General features: G+C 42.0%; 1 protein-coding gene across 1 annotated transcript; it reads right to left on the minus strand.

The window, feature by feature from the left end:
- Positions 1-2926: 2926 nt before the first annotated feature.
- On the minus strand, positions 2927-7618 carry LOC109244719. The gene is made up of 5 exons (XM_019411855.1): positions 7334-7618; positions 6994-7228; positions 6776-6924; positions 6530-6703; positions 2927-3481 (listed from the first exon to the last, which is right to left on the minus strand). Exons 1-5 carry the CDS (start codon positions 7616-7618, stop codon positions 2927-2929), a joined length of 1398 nt encoding a protein of 465 aa, XP_019267400.1.
- Between the last annotated feature and the right edge of the window lie 8117 nt (positions 7619-15735).

The following is a 15735-nucleotide window of genomic DNA, read 5'->3' on the forward strand; positions in this document are numbered from 1 at the left end:
TGGACACGTAGTCCACATCGACGAGTATGTACTTGTTGCCATATGAGCTGACGAAGGGCCCCATGAAGTCGATTCCCCGTACATTAAACACTTCTACCTCCTGAATTGGGTTCATCGGCAACTCATGTCGGCGGGAAATATTCTCGGTTCGTTGGCATTCATCACAACCCTTTATCCGTAAATGTGCATCTTTGAACAATGTTGGCCAGTATAAGACCGACTCCAAGACTTTTGCAGCTGTCCTTACTCCCCCGAAATGCCCACCATATGGTGACGCTTGACATGCCTGCAAAATAGAAGACTGGTCTATCTCGGGGATAGATCTACGGATCATGTTATCAATACAAATCCTGAACAAATAAGGCCCATCCCAATAATACATGCGACAATCACGAAAGAACTTTTTCTTTTGGACAGAGGAGAGGTCATAAGGAACAATACCGCTTGCCAAGTAGTTTGTAATGTCTACATACCATGGCCGCTTCCTCAAGACTTGTGGCTAATAGTTGTTCATCTGGGAAAGTTTCCAGAATCTCTTCTACCTCAACCTTCTTCTTAGCTCCTTCCAGTCTAGACAAATGATCAACTACTTGGTTCTCCTTTCCCTTTCGGTCACGGATCTCCAAATCAAATTCTTGAGGTAGTAGCATCCATCGAATCAGGCACGGTTTTGATTCGTTCTTCTCGATTAAGTACCTGAGAACAGCATGGTCAGTATAAACAATTACCTTCGAACCTATCAGGTAGGACCTGAATTTGTCAAATGCGAACACCATTGCCAGCATCTCCTTCTCAATCACAGTGTAATTTAGATGGGCTCCACTCAGCGTTCTACTTGCGTAGTATATTGGATGCATGATTTTTATCTTTTCGCTACCCAAGAACTGCTCCCACACCATAGTCACTCACATCACACATCAGCTCAAATGGTTGCTCCCAGTCAGGGGCAACTATGATAGGTGTTGTTACCAGTCTCTTCTTCAGTTCCTCAAACGCTACCCTGTAGTCATCAGAAAACACAAAAGGGTGATCTTTTTCAAGCAATTTGCACAAGGGGTTAGCAATTTTGGAAAAACCAGCGTGCCCAAGAAAACTTCTGATTGCTTTGACGGAAGTGGGTGGTGGAAGCTTTTCTATCACATCAACATTTGCACGATCTACCTCAATGCCTTTACTTGACACTAGGTGCCCCAAGACTATACCTTCATTTACCATAAAATGGCACTTTTCCCAGTTGAGTACCAGATTTGTCTCGATACACCTCTTCAATACTCTTCTCAAGTTTATAAGGAAGTCATCGAATGACTTTCCCACCACTGAGAAGTCATCCATGAAAACCTCCATTATTTCCTCTACCATATCCGTGAAGATGGCCATCATGCACCATTGGAATGTGGTAGGTGCGTTGCATAGGCCAAACGACATTCTCCGAAAAGCATAGATTCCATAAGGGTAGGTTACCGATGTTTTCTCTCTGTCCTCTGGGGCAATAGAGATCTGATTATACCCCGAGTACCCATCCAGAAAGCAAAAGTGGGACCTCCCTGCCAATCTATCTAGCATCTGATCAATGAATGGCAGTGGGAAATGGTCTTTCCTAGTAGCCAAGTTCAACTTCCTGTAATCCATACAGATTCGCCAACCTGTGACTGTTCGTGTAGAGATCAATTCGTTCTTCTCATTTTTCACTACCGTCATACCTCCTTTTTTGGCACACACTGAACTGGGCTAACCCAGTTGCTGTCAGAGATGGGAAATATGATTCCCGCATCTAACCAGTTAATCACTTCTTTCTTCACCACTTCTTTCATATTGGGGTTCAACCTTCTTTGATGTTCTCTAGAAGGTTTGTGCCCATCTTCCAGTAAAATCTTATGCATACAGAAGGCCGGCTGATACCCTTAATGTCTGCAATGGTCCACCCAATTGCAGTCTTGCACTCCGTCAGTACCTGGAAAAGCTGTTCTGCCTGCACATCTAAAAAACTAGATGAGATAATAACAGGTAAAGTTAAGTTCGGTCCTAAGAAGGCATACCTGAGATGAGATGGCAGTGGCTTCAGTTCCAACTTTGGTGGCTCTTCTATCGATGGATTAGCTGGAGGAGTTTTTCTTTCCTCTAAGTGCAAAGCTCAAATTCGAGCTCCCTTCTCCAAAAACCTTGGCCTTCAAGAGCAAGTACCCATTCTGCCAAGTCTTCTCCATTGGCTTCATCTAAGTTCATGAGACAGGTTGCTAGATGGCCTTTAGCGTTCAATGTCTCATCTTGGTCGTCCAAAACTATATCCACGGCATCTATTAGAGAGAAATTAGCAAATTCACTTGGTCGCCGCATAGATTTCTGCACGTTGAATGTTATCTCTTCATTATTTAATCTCATTTTGAGCTCTCCAGTTTCACAATCAATTAAAGCTCTCCCAGTGGCCAAGAATGGTCTTCCCAAAATTATGGGAATTTCCTCGTCAACCAGACAGTCAAGAATGACAAAATCTGCTGGGAACACAAACTTCCCAACCTGTACTAATACATCATCAAGAATACCAGAGGGCCTCTTCACTGTCCGGTCAGCCAGCTGTAGTAACATGGACGTGGGTCTAGCTCTCTCAATGCCTACCCTTTTGTAGATAGCTAGGGGCATAAGGTTTATGCTTGGCCCCAGATCATACAGGGCCTTAGCAAATGCATTGTTGCCTATTGTGCATGGGATTGTGAAACTCCCTGGGTCAGACAGCTTTTTAGCTATGGGTCTCGTCACAACAGCACTGCAGGTCTGAGTCAGTGTAACCGTGGCCAAGTCTTAAAAGTCGAACTTGCGGGACATCAAGTCCTTCATCATTTTCGCATAACCAGGCATCTCCTTTAAAGCATCAATCAATGGAATGTTTACCTGAATTTGCTTCTACATCTCCAAGAATTTCTTGTACTGCTTATCTTTCTGATACTTGGCCAATCTTTATGGGAATGGTGTTGGAGGTCGCATCTTCCCTGTGATTTGATTTTTTTTCTTGTTCAGGCACTGCTTCTACTATCAGTTCCTGTGCAACCTCAGTCTCTTTCATAACCTCTTTTTCTTTGTTGGCGTTCTCTTGTGCATGCTGTACCGTCACCTCAGTTAACCCTGCTGAATCATCTACCTCAATGGGTATCGGCACCAGTGTCTCAGTAGGTCTACTTTTGCTAGCAATTTCTTGCTCCAGATCTAGGTCTCTACCATTTCGGAGACTCACTGCCATAAGCTGTTTCGGGCCCTGCTCTTTTGGATTGATTTGTGTGTCTGCAGGTAACTTCCCGTGGGGACGATTATTTAAAGCCATCGAAATATGTCCTAATTGGATCTCAATATTCTTTATCGCTGACTCATGTGAGTCTACTCTTTCAGTTAGTTTTCCGGTAGACCCAATCACTTGTTGCATCATTCCCTCAAGTTTAGCAAACCCATCTTCGTGTCTCACAGTCTGTTGTTGTTGAGGTTGTAGATAAGCCTGTTATTGATTGTGATGACCCAAAAGGTCATCACTTGTTTTGAAAATGAATTCTGCATTCCGATGCCTTAAAATCCTCTTTTAGCTTCATCCCTATTTGCGTGCGTAGTCCGTACATGTAGCCGGAAAGCCAATATGTGAAAGATCTGTGAAAAATGATAAATTTTGATTATAAAATGAATTAATTTGACTTCGGTCAACATTTTGGGCAAACGGACTCAGACCCATGATTTGACGGTCCCGGAGGGTCCGTAGGAAAATATGGGACTTGGGCATATGCTCGGAATCGAATTCCGAGGTCCCAAGCCCAAGAAATAAATTTTTAAAGAAAATTGTTTTCTGAAATTGTTTATGAGGTTTGGAAATGAATTTTGATTAGAACATGTTGGTATCGGGCCCGTATTTTGGTTCCGGCGCCCGGTACAAGTCTTATATATGATTTAAGGTAATTCTGTGAAGTTTGGTAAGAAACAGAATCCGTTTGATGTGATTCGGACCTTAAATGCAAATTTGATGTTTAAAGAAGTTTTGAGAAATTTCATTGACTTTGAGGTTTAATTAGATGTTCATGATGTTATCTTGGTGATTTGGTTATACGAATAAGTCCGTAGGATGTTTTCGACGTTGTGTGTATGTTTGGTTTGGAGTTCTGAGGGTTCGGGTGAGTTTCGGGTAGGTTCCGGGATGTCTTAGGCTTAAAAGCACAATTGTTGCAGGTTCAGAGAAGTTGCTGGTCTCTGAACCCGCCAGTGCGGTCCGCACAAAATCGTGTGCGACCGCGGTGGGGGCTGTGCGGCCGCACTCCATTTTGTGCGGTCCGCACAGGTCCTCAGGGAGAGCTGTGCGATCGCACTCCATTTTTGTGCTGTCCGCACAGTATCACAGATCTTCAGGTTCACCGGGCTGTGCGACCGCAGTCGGTTTTGTGCGGTCCGCACAGGGGGCCTGAGAGGGGTATAAATAGACGGGATTTTCAGTCATTAGTCATTTTCTTCATTTTTCAAAACCCCCAAAAACATAAGAGGCAATTTTTCAACCAACCTTTCTTCTCCAAAACATTTGTAAGTAATTTCTAACTCATTTTCTTTACTCCTTAACTTCTTTTTACAAGATTCTCCTAGAATCTAAGGTTTTCATGGTGGAATTGAGAATTTTGGGTAGAACCTAGGTTTTTCAAAAATTGGGGATTTGGACCTCAATTTGGGGTCCGATTTCAAAACAAATTATATATTTGAGTTCGTAGGGGAATGGGTAAACGGGTTTTGATTCGAACTTCAAGTTTTGACCATGTGGGCTCGGGGGCGATTTTTGACTTTTTGGGTAAACTTTGGAAAACTTATTCTCATGTATTAGGGTTGATTCAATAAGCGTTTATTGATGTAATTAAGTAACTTGTGACTAGATACGAACGAATTGGTGGTGGAATCGAGGGGTAAAGCTATAGTTGAAGCGTGAATTGTGTTCGTGGCATCGAGGTAAGTGTTTGGTCTAACCTTAGCTTGAGGGATTAAGAGTCGAGTCCTATTTGCTATGTGGTAAATGTTGAGTACGACGTATAGGCGTGGTGACGAGTATCTATACGTTGGTGTCTAGCATGCCCGTGGGTCTTATATTGTGATTATCATGACTTCGTTGTAGTTTATTCAGGCCTTGGTGATGATTTCTATATGTTGTGTATAGTTTGTGGAAGGAATTGTGACCTATGAGCATTGAGGAGCGTTGGCTCGAGTTGTATAACGAATTGTGAAAGTGTAAGTGATAATTGAACCTTTAGAGCATTGGCTCAGGTTGTGAAGTGAATTGTGAAGTAAAAGTGAGAAAGAGAAGAGATCATTATGTTGCCCCCTTGCCGGGCTATTGTTGCTTTAAGTTGTTATTTCCCTTGCCGGGATTTAGTTGTTGTTTTGACGTTGTCCCTTGCCGGGACTTGTTGTGGAATTGTTGTTCCCTTGCCGGGATTATTATTGAAATTTCATTATTTTCCCTTGCCCTATTATTTGTGATTGTTGTTTGGGTGAGGAAAGAGAGTTAAAGCACGAAGGGTGATGCCGTGCATTGTTTTTGTGAGGAAAGAGTGTAAAGCACGAAGGGTGATGCTGTGTATGATTGTGAGGAAAGAGTGTAAGGCACGAAGGGTGATGCGGTGACGCACGATGTACCATTCCGTGCCGATTATATTGATTATATGGTGAGGAAAGAGAGCAAAAGCATGAAGGGTGATGCCGTGCACGTTTTCATTACTTGATTGTTTTGGTGAGGACGAGAGTAAAAGCACGAAGGGTGATGCCATGAATTTATTGATTTCTGGTTCTTTATTGAAATCTGAGATATATTGCTTCTTACATTTACCTGTTGTCTTTCTATTCGGAATTGATATTCCCCCGCAGCATGCTCTCCCTCCTATCTTTACTTGTTTATTTCTGCTTTACTTTCCGCTGTATATTATATAACTGCACAGGTTTATTTGGTAGTCTGGTCCTAGCCTCGTTACTACTTCGCCGAGGTTAGGCTAGGCACTTACCAACACATGGGGTCGGTTGTGTTGATACTACACTCTGCACTCTTTTGTGCAGATCCCAGTGCTGTTGATTTTGGACCGTAGATTGAGTGACTACCTTCAGCCCATGGAGATCCAAGGTAGACCTACAGGCGTCCGCAGGCCCTGGCGTCTCCTCTATCCTTTACTTCCTATTTCATTTCTTTATTTCAGAAACAGTGTATCTTTTGTTTCAGACTTTGTATTTAGCACTCTTAGATCGTCTGTGGTACTGTGACACCAGTTCTAGGTGATTAAGGCTTAAGTATTTCTAATAGATATAGTTTTCATATATGTTATCGTTGTCTTCCATTTAAATTTGACATTTCCACTGTTTTCACATTATTGCTTTAGAAATGTTAAAAAGGTGTAAAAATGGATTAAGGTAAACTGTTCAATAGTTGGCTTGCCTAGCTCACATTAGTAGGCGCCATCATGACTCCCGAGGGTGGGAAATCCGAGTCGTGACACTGATTTTGCTGGTTGTAACCCTGTTGCCTTTGGTAAGGCACCACTTGACCCAATGGTCGCATAGCCCCAAGATTGTTGCTATTGTTGTACTGCTGCGGAGCTGGTCTATATTGTTGATTCTGCTGACCCCAATTCTGACCACCTTGCCTCTGTCCCCCATAGTTGGCCACATAATTTATGTTCTCCTGATATTGTTGGTTATCACCTTCCGCACTCTACGAGCAAACATATGGTTGATTAGTGCATGATATATATAAGCCCCCATTAGTTGCATCAACTATGTGTACCTGCTGCTTCTGGCCTGATTCATCAACCTTTTTGGTGATGATGCTCATTTGTGTCACTAGAGTGGCCATATTTTCATCTATGGAGTTAGTTGGGTCTAAAGCCACTGAGTGAACTACAGGAGTGATTGGAGCATTTCTTGTCGTCCATCCTGAGTTTTATGCCATCTTGTCAAGTAGGATCTTACTTTCTCTGAATGTTTTGCTAAAAAACGCTCCACCTGCTGAAGCATCAACATTGGCCTTCAAGCTATCTGCCAAACCCATGTAAAACCTCTGCCCCAACATCTGCTCCGGAATACCATGATGTGGACATGTAACCAGCACACCCTTGAACCTATCCCACGTTTCTTGTAATGTCTCTGTTGGTTCCTGTCTGAAGCTCAATATCTCATCAATTTGTTGAGCGGTCTTATTAGGTGGGTGAAATTTGTTCACGAATTGCTTGACTAATTCCTCCCAAGTGGTGATGGAGTTTATGGGGAGTGAATTAAGCCAAGTTTGAGCCGCTCCCGTCACTGAGAATGGAAACAAAAACAGTCGTATTGCTTCCGTTCTCACGTTATGTTGCCTCTGCGTGGCACAGATCGACAGGAAATTCTTCAGATGCTGCTGAGGATCTTTAACGTAAGACCCTGAGAACAGTCCCTCATTCTGCAACAAATGTAGCACGTTATTTGAGATTTGGAATGATTCTGCTTGTATTTGAGGGACTTCAATTGCAGTTGCTAAGTTGTCAGCGGTGGGTAGTGCCCAATCGTACAATGCCGCTTCTGGCACAAGCGGCACCACACCCTGATTGTTCGGGTCATTCCCATTATTATGGTTGTTTACTTCGTCTCCCATGTCTGGTTCGATTTGTTCTGTTGAGTTCAGTTGTTGTTTGCCTTTCTTGTTTGCACGATTCAATGCCTTGAAAACTTTCTCAGGATCTGATAATGCTTCAAACAATTCACCAGTTCTTGTGGAGTTTCTAGGCATGCACCTGTAACACCCAAGACTACAAACGTTAGAATTTCAATGTAATCAGTTTAAATTGAAGAAAATTGACTACACTAAGAATTTTTGCACTTCTTTTAACTGCAATTAATAACACAGTTAATTCCCCAGCAACGGTGCCAAAATTTGATCACGCCCAACTATGCCTTATAAAAAGGACAAAGCGGTCGCTGCAAATATATTCCGGTTAACAAGTTCGGAGTCAAATCCCACAGGGAATTAACCTATCAATCACAACTATTGGACTTACACAAATTCACGTATTCAATCTTCGAAGATATTTAAGTAATAGATTGGATGTTTACTGACTAAATATTACGTAATGAAAATGCAATAATTGAAAACTAACTACTAACGGGTTGTAGACAAGAATTGGAATGATCTAAGGTTCTGATTTCCCCTATTGTTGGAATCTTTTACACTACGTTTGCTATAAATTTGCCTAAGTCTTCTCTATCAATCATGAGCACTCTAACTGTCGTAACTCTCTCCCGAGTAATTACAACAATATACTACACATATTCTCCCGAAATACGCTAGCCAGCCTTAAGTACAACTCACTTAGATCGCACCCAAGATTTCGTTATCCCTAATCCCACCTATAAACCCTTCGTATTGATCCCTCATATACGTTAAGAGTGATGTTGTTCAACAACTACCTAAATATACACTCTCTCCCGAGTAATGCACACTAAATAGGAACAGTTAATTCAGGGCCCTTCAATCAACGACAATAAGCATATAGTTGAACAAATAGAGAGAATACTATGACAAATTTATATTAACGTAACGAGGAAATTATCCTTCCACAGGTTCCATCAAAACCCTAGATTATGAGTTTAGATACTCATACTCATAGCAACAATATCTAAAGTAATGTGCATAATTAAATTACAGAGTAAAGATAAAAGGATGTAGAAATCAATTATTCGAACTCCCAAGTAGTTTTCCACGAGCTATTCTTGCCTCCGGGTGCAAAAGTCCTTCAAAGTGCCGTTTTTGGGTCTATTTATATGTTTGGGACAAGCCCTAATCGTGTAGGTCAACTCCTAGTCAAGCCGGGAAATTATTTAAGCCTTCAAAACTCGGATTGGACCTAGCCTTAGGCCTGGTGTCGCCAGGCTAACGTCAGTCTCAGCCTGGCTTTAAGGTGGTGTTGCCAGGCTAACGCCTGGCTAGGCCTGGATTTAAGATGGCGCCGCCAGGCTAACGCCTGGTTGGGCCTGGCTTTAAGCTGGCCTCACCAGGCAAAAGCCTGGTCGAGTTGGCTTTGGCCTGGCTTCTCCTTTTCACCGTTCTCGAGCGCACTTTCGACGTTTAAGCATCCCTTTAGCTCTACTTTCATTTCCAATGCACCTACACATAAAATAGACTCCATTACGCTAAAACAAAGTGTAGTTTAACATTAAAGCATGTAAAACGCAAGGCATATATTGTGCTAAATCATGAATTATAGCCACACATCAGTAACTCACATTATGTGTACCGGTTATTTTAATTTTTATTATACAATACCTTTCTCAAAATGCTTCTCTTGCTAGTGTACATAGAAATATATATTACGAGGAGAATATAAGATGTATCTTTTATATATATATATATATGTATATATATTGTCGATCGACTCTATAAATTCTTATAAAGTTTCTGGCCATTTGCATATTCCTTCTTACACGTGTTTTGCATGTTGTACATATGTGTACTTTCAATTTTTAATTCTTGCTATCTGTATTTTTCTCTATTTCTCTTTCACACTAATAACATCTTTGTCGTTTCTCTTGCTAGTATTCATCAGAAACGTGGTACGAGCAATACATAGGATGTGTGTCACGATCCAAAATCCACTAAGGGTCGTGATGGTGCCGGACACCACTGTCAGGAAAACCAACACCAAGAAGTTAATTAAATTTCTATATTAGTATTTATTGAAATAATTTCCTTTATGCATTAAACAATAAATAATGAAATGCACTGAGATAAAATGATGTCTTTACCAAACTTTATATTGAATAATCCCATAATCATCCCAGAACTCGGTGTCGCAAGTGCATGAGCTAATTCTAGGAAATCAAATGAAGTACAATAACTGTCCGGACTACAAATTGGACAGAAGGTAAATACTGTACACTGAATTAGACTATGCCGGTTGCGGGTCGCCTCGAGAGATACAACACACCTAAGTCTCTGTATGATCCATGCTGCTACACCCATTAGGCCGCTAGAGGTACATGTGCCTGTGCAACAAAAATGCACAGCAAGTTGTGATGATCCAAACAATCATCACTTGTTTTAAATTAAATTCTATGACCCCGAGGCCTTGAAAACCTCATTTAGAGTTGCCTCGATTTGCGTGCACAGTTCGGGCACGTAGCCGGAAAGATTAGATATGAAATTCTGTGAAAAATATTAAGTTTTGATGTTAAAATGAATAAATTTGATCTTGGTCAACGTTTTGGGTAAACGGACCCGGACCTATGATTTGACGGTCCCGGAGGGTCCGTAGGAAAATATGGGACTTGGGCGTATGCCCGGAATCGAATTCCGAGGTCCCAAGCCCGAGAAATGATTTTTTTTGTAAAATTGTTTTCTAAAATTGTTTAAGGAAATTTGAAATGAAAATCGATTAGAACGTGTTGGTATCGGGCCCGTATTTTGGTTCCGGCGCCCGGTACAGGTCTTATATATGGTTTAAGATGTTTTTGTGAAATTTGGTGAAAAACGAACGTCGTTTGAGGTGATTCGGACCTAAACTGGAAAATTTGATGTTTTATGAAGTTTGAAAGAATTCATGGATTTGGGGTTTAATTCGATGTTTATGATGTTATTTTGGCAATTTGATCGCAAGAATAAGTCCGCAGGATGTTTTTGAGGTTGTGTGTATATTTGGTTTGGAGCCCCGAGGGCTCGGGTGAGTTTTGGTTAAGCCACGGGTGCATTTTTGAACTTTGAAAAATAGTTGGTGTGTTCTGATCTGCAGGCTTCGCATTTGCGAAGCCAGTCTCGCAAATGCGAACCCTGTTTCGCAATTCCCACATCAGCAGGCCGGGGTTCGCAATCGCATTTCCCATATCTAAGACCTGCATTTTTCTATACTTAGCCGATTATAAGTCATTTTTCACATCTTTTTCAAAACACAACTCCTTTGGGCGATTCTCCAAGAACAAGTCTTCTTCCAAATCAATTGTAAGTTAGTTTTTACTCATTTCTTTCAATCATTAACATCTTTAAACCTGATTTCAACCTAAAATCAAAGATTTTCATGGGGGAAATTGGGTAGAACCTAAGTTTTTCAAAAATTGAGGATTTGGACCTCAATTTGAAAAAAAATTATATATTTGAGTTCGTGGGGGAATGGATAATCGGGTTTTGGTTCGAACCTCGGGTTTTGACCACGTGGGCCCGGGAGTGATTTCTGACTTTTTGGGTAAAACTTTGGAAAACTAATTTTCATGCATTGGGGTTGATTCATTTAGCACTTATTGATGTAATTAAGTAATTTGTGATTAGATACGAGCGAATTGGCGGTGGAATCAAGGGGTAAAGCTATAATTGAGACTTGAGTTGTGTTCAAGGCATCGAGGTAAGTGTTTGGTCTAACCTTAGCTTGAGGGATTAGGAGTTGAGTCCTATTTGCTATGTGATAATTGTTGAGTACGACGTATAGGCATGGTGATGAGTATCTATACGTTGGTGTCAAGTATGACCGTGTGTCTTATATTGTGATTTTCATGATTTCGTTGTATTCTTCATGCTTTGGTGATGATTTCTAGTTGTTGTGAAAAGTTTGTGGAAGGAATTGAGACCTTTGAACATTTCGGAGCATTGGCTCGAGTCATATTATGAATTGTGAAAGTATATGAGATGATTGAACCCTTTGGAGCATTGGCTCAAGTGGTAAAGTGAGTTATGAAGTATAAGTGCAAGATAGAGAAAGAGTTATTGAAATGTTCCCTTGCCGGGATTAAATTATTTAATTGTTGTTCCCTTGCCGGGATTTAATTATTTACTTGTTGCTCCTTTGCCGGGATTTAATTGTTAAATCGTTGTTCCCTTGCCGGCATTCCTATATGTTCTTGTTTATTTCCCTTGCCCTTGTTTGTGATTGTTGTTTGGGTGAGGAAGAGTGTTAAAGCACGAAGGTGATGCCGTGCATTGTTTGCTATTGTGAGGAAAGAGTGTAAAGCACGAAGGGTGATGACGTGCCGCACGATGTACCATTCTGTGCCAATTCTATTGATTATATGTGAGCAAAGAGAGCAAAAGCACAAAGGGTGATGCCGTGCACATTTTATTATTCTAATTGCTTTGGTGAGGAAAGATAGTAAAAGCACGAAGGGTGATGCCGTGCACGTTTTCATTATATTATTGCTTGGTGAGGACGAGAGTAAAAGCACGAAGGGTGATGCCGTGCACTTGTCTTTGGTTTTCCTGATTCTTGCTGATAATTGAGTTATGTTGTCCTTTACTTTTATTTACTAATTTTCTTGTTGTTATCGGTTCAAGTGCATTAATTGTCTTATTCCACTATTACTGTGATTCTTTATGTTGGCATTTTCCTTTATTGTGTTACTTGTTATTATTGGCTCGAGGTATCCTTGCGCAACATTATGCCTTGAATTTATGCTATAATTGCTACATGTTTATGTGACTTAATTGCTACTTGACATTTAGCATACTAAATATTAAATTGCCTATTTGCTCCTTAAAGTCCATAATTAATTGCTACTTGTCATTACTTGTTTTCCTCAATGATTCATAATTATTGTGTACTTGTTGTCTTATGAATTCGTATTAATTGTTGCGTTTGTTGGAGTAAATTTCATTTGGAAGAACTGTTGATTTATTGAAATGGGAGCGGGTGGTACGCCTACCACGAGATTTAGTAAAATGGGAGCGGGTGGTACGCATACCACGAGATTTAATGAAATGGGATCGGGTTGCACGCCTGCAACAAGTTGTGAACCGAGAGTGAAACTTGCCTTTGTTTTCCTTATCCTTGTTAGAAGTTGAATTTTGGTTTCCTGATAATTCTCTTGAGATTCATTTTCAACTGTTATCTCCCCGCAACATGTTTCCCCCTCCCATCCTTACTTGTTTATTCCTGCTTTACTTTCCGCTGCACATTATATAACTGCAGACGTTTATTTGGTAGTCTGGTCCTAGCCTCGTCACTACTTTTCCCAGGTTAGGCTAGGCACTTACCAGCACATGGGGTCGATTGTGCTGATACTACACTCTGTGCTCTTTTGCACAGATCCAGGCCCCGGACAGCAGCAGTAGCTCGGGAGCCAGCCTTCAGTCCACCGAGACTCCGAGGTAGCCTTGCACGCGCCCGCAGGCCCGACGTCTCCTCTATCTTATATTTTATTATGTTATCTCATATTTTCGAGACAAACAGTGTTATATTTCTTTCAAATGATTGTATTTAGTACTCTTAGTAGTCCGCGAATGATGTGACACCAATTCTTGGGTAGAGGCACATGTTGAATTCCGCATTATTTTTCAGCTTATTTAATTTAAGTTTTCCGCTTTAATTTCATAATCCGCTGTCATTTAAATATTTAACGCTTGTTCTTATGATTGATAAAAGGATTTAAAATGAAATAGGTAGGAGTTTATGATTTGTGGCTTGCCTAGCTTCTACGAGTAGGCGCCATCACGACCCCCGAGGGTGGGGAAAATCCGGGTCATGACAAGTTGGTATCGGAGCTCTAGGTTACACAGGTTTCATAATTTACGGACAAGCTCAGTAGAGTCTGAGGGATCGGTACGGAGACGTGTGTATTTATCCTCAGAGGCTACGGAGGAAAACTTCACACTTGTTCTTTCCTGTCGTGCGGTTTTGTTTCTCAAATGCTAAATTGAAACCTCTACTCTTGTCCCTTCGCGAATGGCGAGGTCATGTACCGCCGCTTCTTCAGCTGAGCAGCAACACAGACCAGTGATAGATCAGCTACGTCTTCGGAGGCTTTGTGGAGGTTGGATAAGTTTCACCAAGCTCTTCACTACTACATTCAGCGGTGCATCTACTGAGGATCCCTAGGATTATCTAGATAGTTGTCATGAGGTTCTTAGGAACATGGGGATCGTGGAGACCAATGGGGTCGATTTTGCTACGTTTCGCTTGTCTGGATCCGCCAAGACCTGTTGGAGAGATTATTGATTGGCTATACCAGTTAGGTTACCAGCTTTGACTTGAGAACAGTTCATGCAACTATTTATGGAGAAGTTTCTCCCCATCACTCAGAGAGAGGTCTATCGGAGGCAGTTTGAGCGTCCCCAGCAGGGTTCTACAACTGTTACTCAGTACGAGGTCAGATTCATCGAATTGGCTCGTCATGCTCTTATCATACTTCCCACAGTGAGAGAAGGTGAGGAGGTTCATTGAAGGACTCGTCCAGCCCGCTCAGTTAGCTGGGGGTGGAGGTAGAGGTATTAGAGGTGTAGGTAGAGGTATTAGAGGTGGAGGTAGAGATGCTAGAGGTGGAGGTAAAGGTATTAGAGGTGGAGGTGCAGGTATTGTTCTGGTTTGTGGTAGAGAAGCTTCGGTTTTATTTTGCGCCATATCTGGTCATGCCTAGTGATTCTTTGAGTGCCCCCGTTTATGTGTCTACGCCGGTGGGTGATTCTATTGTGATGGATCGTGTTCATTGATCATGTATAGTTGTGATTGGAGGTCTTGAGACCCGTGTAGATTTGTTGCTTTTAGATATGGTTGACTTCGATATTATATTGGGGATGGACTGGTTATCACCTTACCACGCTATCTTGGACTGTCATGCCAAGACTGTGACCTTAGCTTTACCGGGTATGCCTCGTTTAGAGTGGAGAGGGACTCCTGGTCGTTCTACCCGCAGTGTTATCTCGTATGTGAAGGCTCGGCGTATGGTCGAGAAGGGGTGTTTGGCCTATTTGGCATATGTTCGTGATTCTAGTGCTGAGGTCCCTTCTATTGATTCTGTGCCCGTTGTTCGTGAGTTTCCTGATGTTTTCCCTTCAGACCTGCTGGGTATGCCACCCGACAGGGATATTGATTTTTGCATTGATTTGGCTCCGGGCACTCAGCCCATTTCTATCCAGCCATATCGTATGGCCCCGCCTGAGTTGGAAGAGTTAAAGAAGCAGTTACAAGACTTGCTTGAGAAGGGTTTCATTAGACCCAGTGTTTCGCCTTGGGGTGCGCAGGTGTTATTTGTTAAGAAGAAGGGTGGGTCAATGAGAATGTGTATTGATTATCGGCAATTGAACAAGGTTACAATAAAAAATAAGTATTCATTGCCGAGGATTGATGATGTGTTTGATCAGCTTCAGGGTGCCAAGGTATTTTCAAGGATTGACTTGAGATCTGGCTACCATGAATTGAGGATTAGGGCATCCGATGTCTCTAAGACAGCTTTTCACACTCGGTACGGGCATTATGAGTTCTTAGTGATGTCATTTGGGTTGACAAATGCCCCAGCAGCTCTTGTGGATTTGATGAACCGAGTGGTCAGGCCTTATTTGGATTCGTTCGTGATAGTCTTCATGCTGTTATTTTGATATATTCCCGCAGCCGAGAGGGGCACGAGCAACATCTTAGAGTGGTTCTTCAGACTTTGAGGGATAGTCCGTTGTACGCCAAGTTTTCGAAGTGTGAGTTCTGGTTGAGTTCAGTTGCATTCCTGGGTCATGTTGTGTCCGCAGAAGGTATCCAGGTTGACCCAGAAGGGTGCCCTGTTCAGATGGTCGGACGAGTGTGAGGCGAGCTTTCAGAAGCTCAAGATAGCTCTGACTACGGCACCGGTGTTGGTTTTGCCCACAGGTTCCGGGCCTTATACAGTTTATTGTGGTGCATCTCATATTGGACTTGGTACAGTGTTGATGCAGGATGGCAAGGCTATTGCCTATGCTTCGCGATAGTTGAAGATTCATGAGAAGAACTATCCGGTTCATGATTTGGAGTTGGCAGCCATAGTTAACGCATT

This window comes from Nicotiana attenuata, unplaced genomic scaffold (genome assembly GCF_001879085.1).
Source record: "Nicotiana attenuata strain UT unplaced genomic scaffold, NIATTr2, whole genome shotgun sequence".
Lineage (NCBI taxonomy): Eukaryota > Viridiplantae > Streptophyta > Magnoliopsida > Solanales > Solanaceae > Nicotiana > Nicotiana attenuata.

Bases quoted from the DNA above. Each gene is read 5' to 3' on its own strand.
- LOC109244719 (XM_019411855.1), bottom strand. From the start codon at position 7,618: ATGGGAGACGAAGTAAACAACCATAATAATGGGAATGACCCGAACAAT. The intron at 6,925-6,993 runs GTGGAGCGTTTT...CATAAAACTCAG, and splicing joins CAATGTTGATGCTTCAGCAG to GATGGACGACAAGAAATGCT. The intron at 3,482-6,529 runs GTGCCTTACCAA...AATCAATAACAG, and splicing joins TGCGACCATTGGGTCAAGTG to GCTTATCTACAACCTCAACA.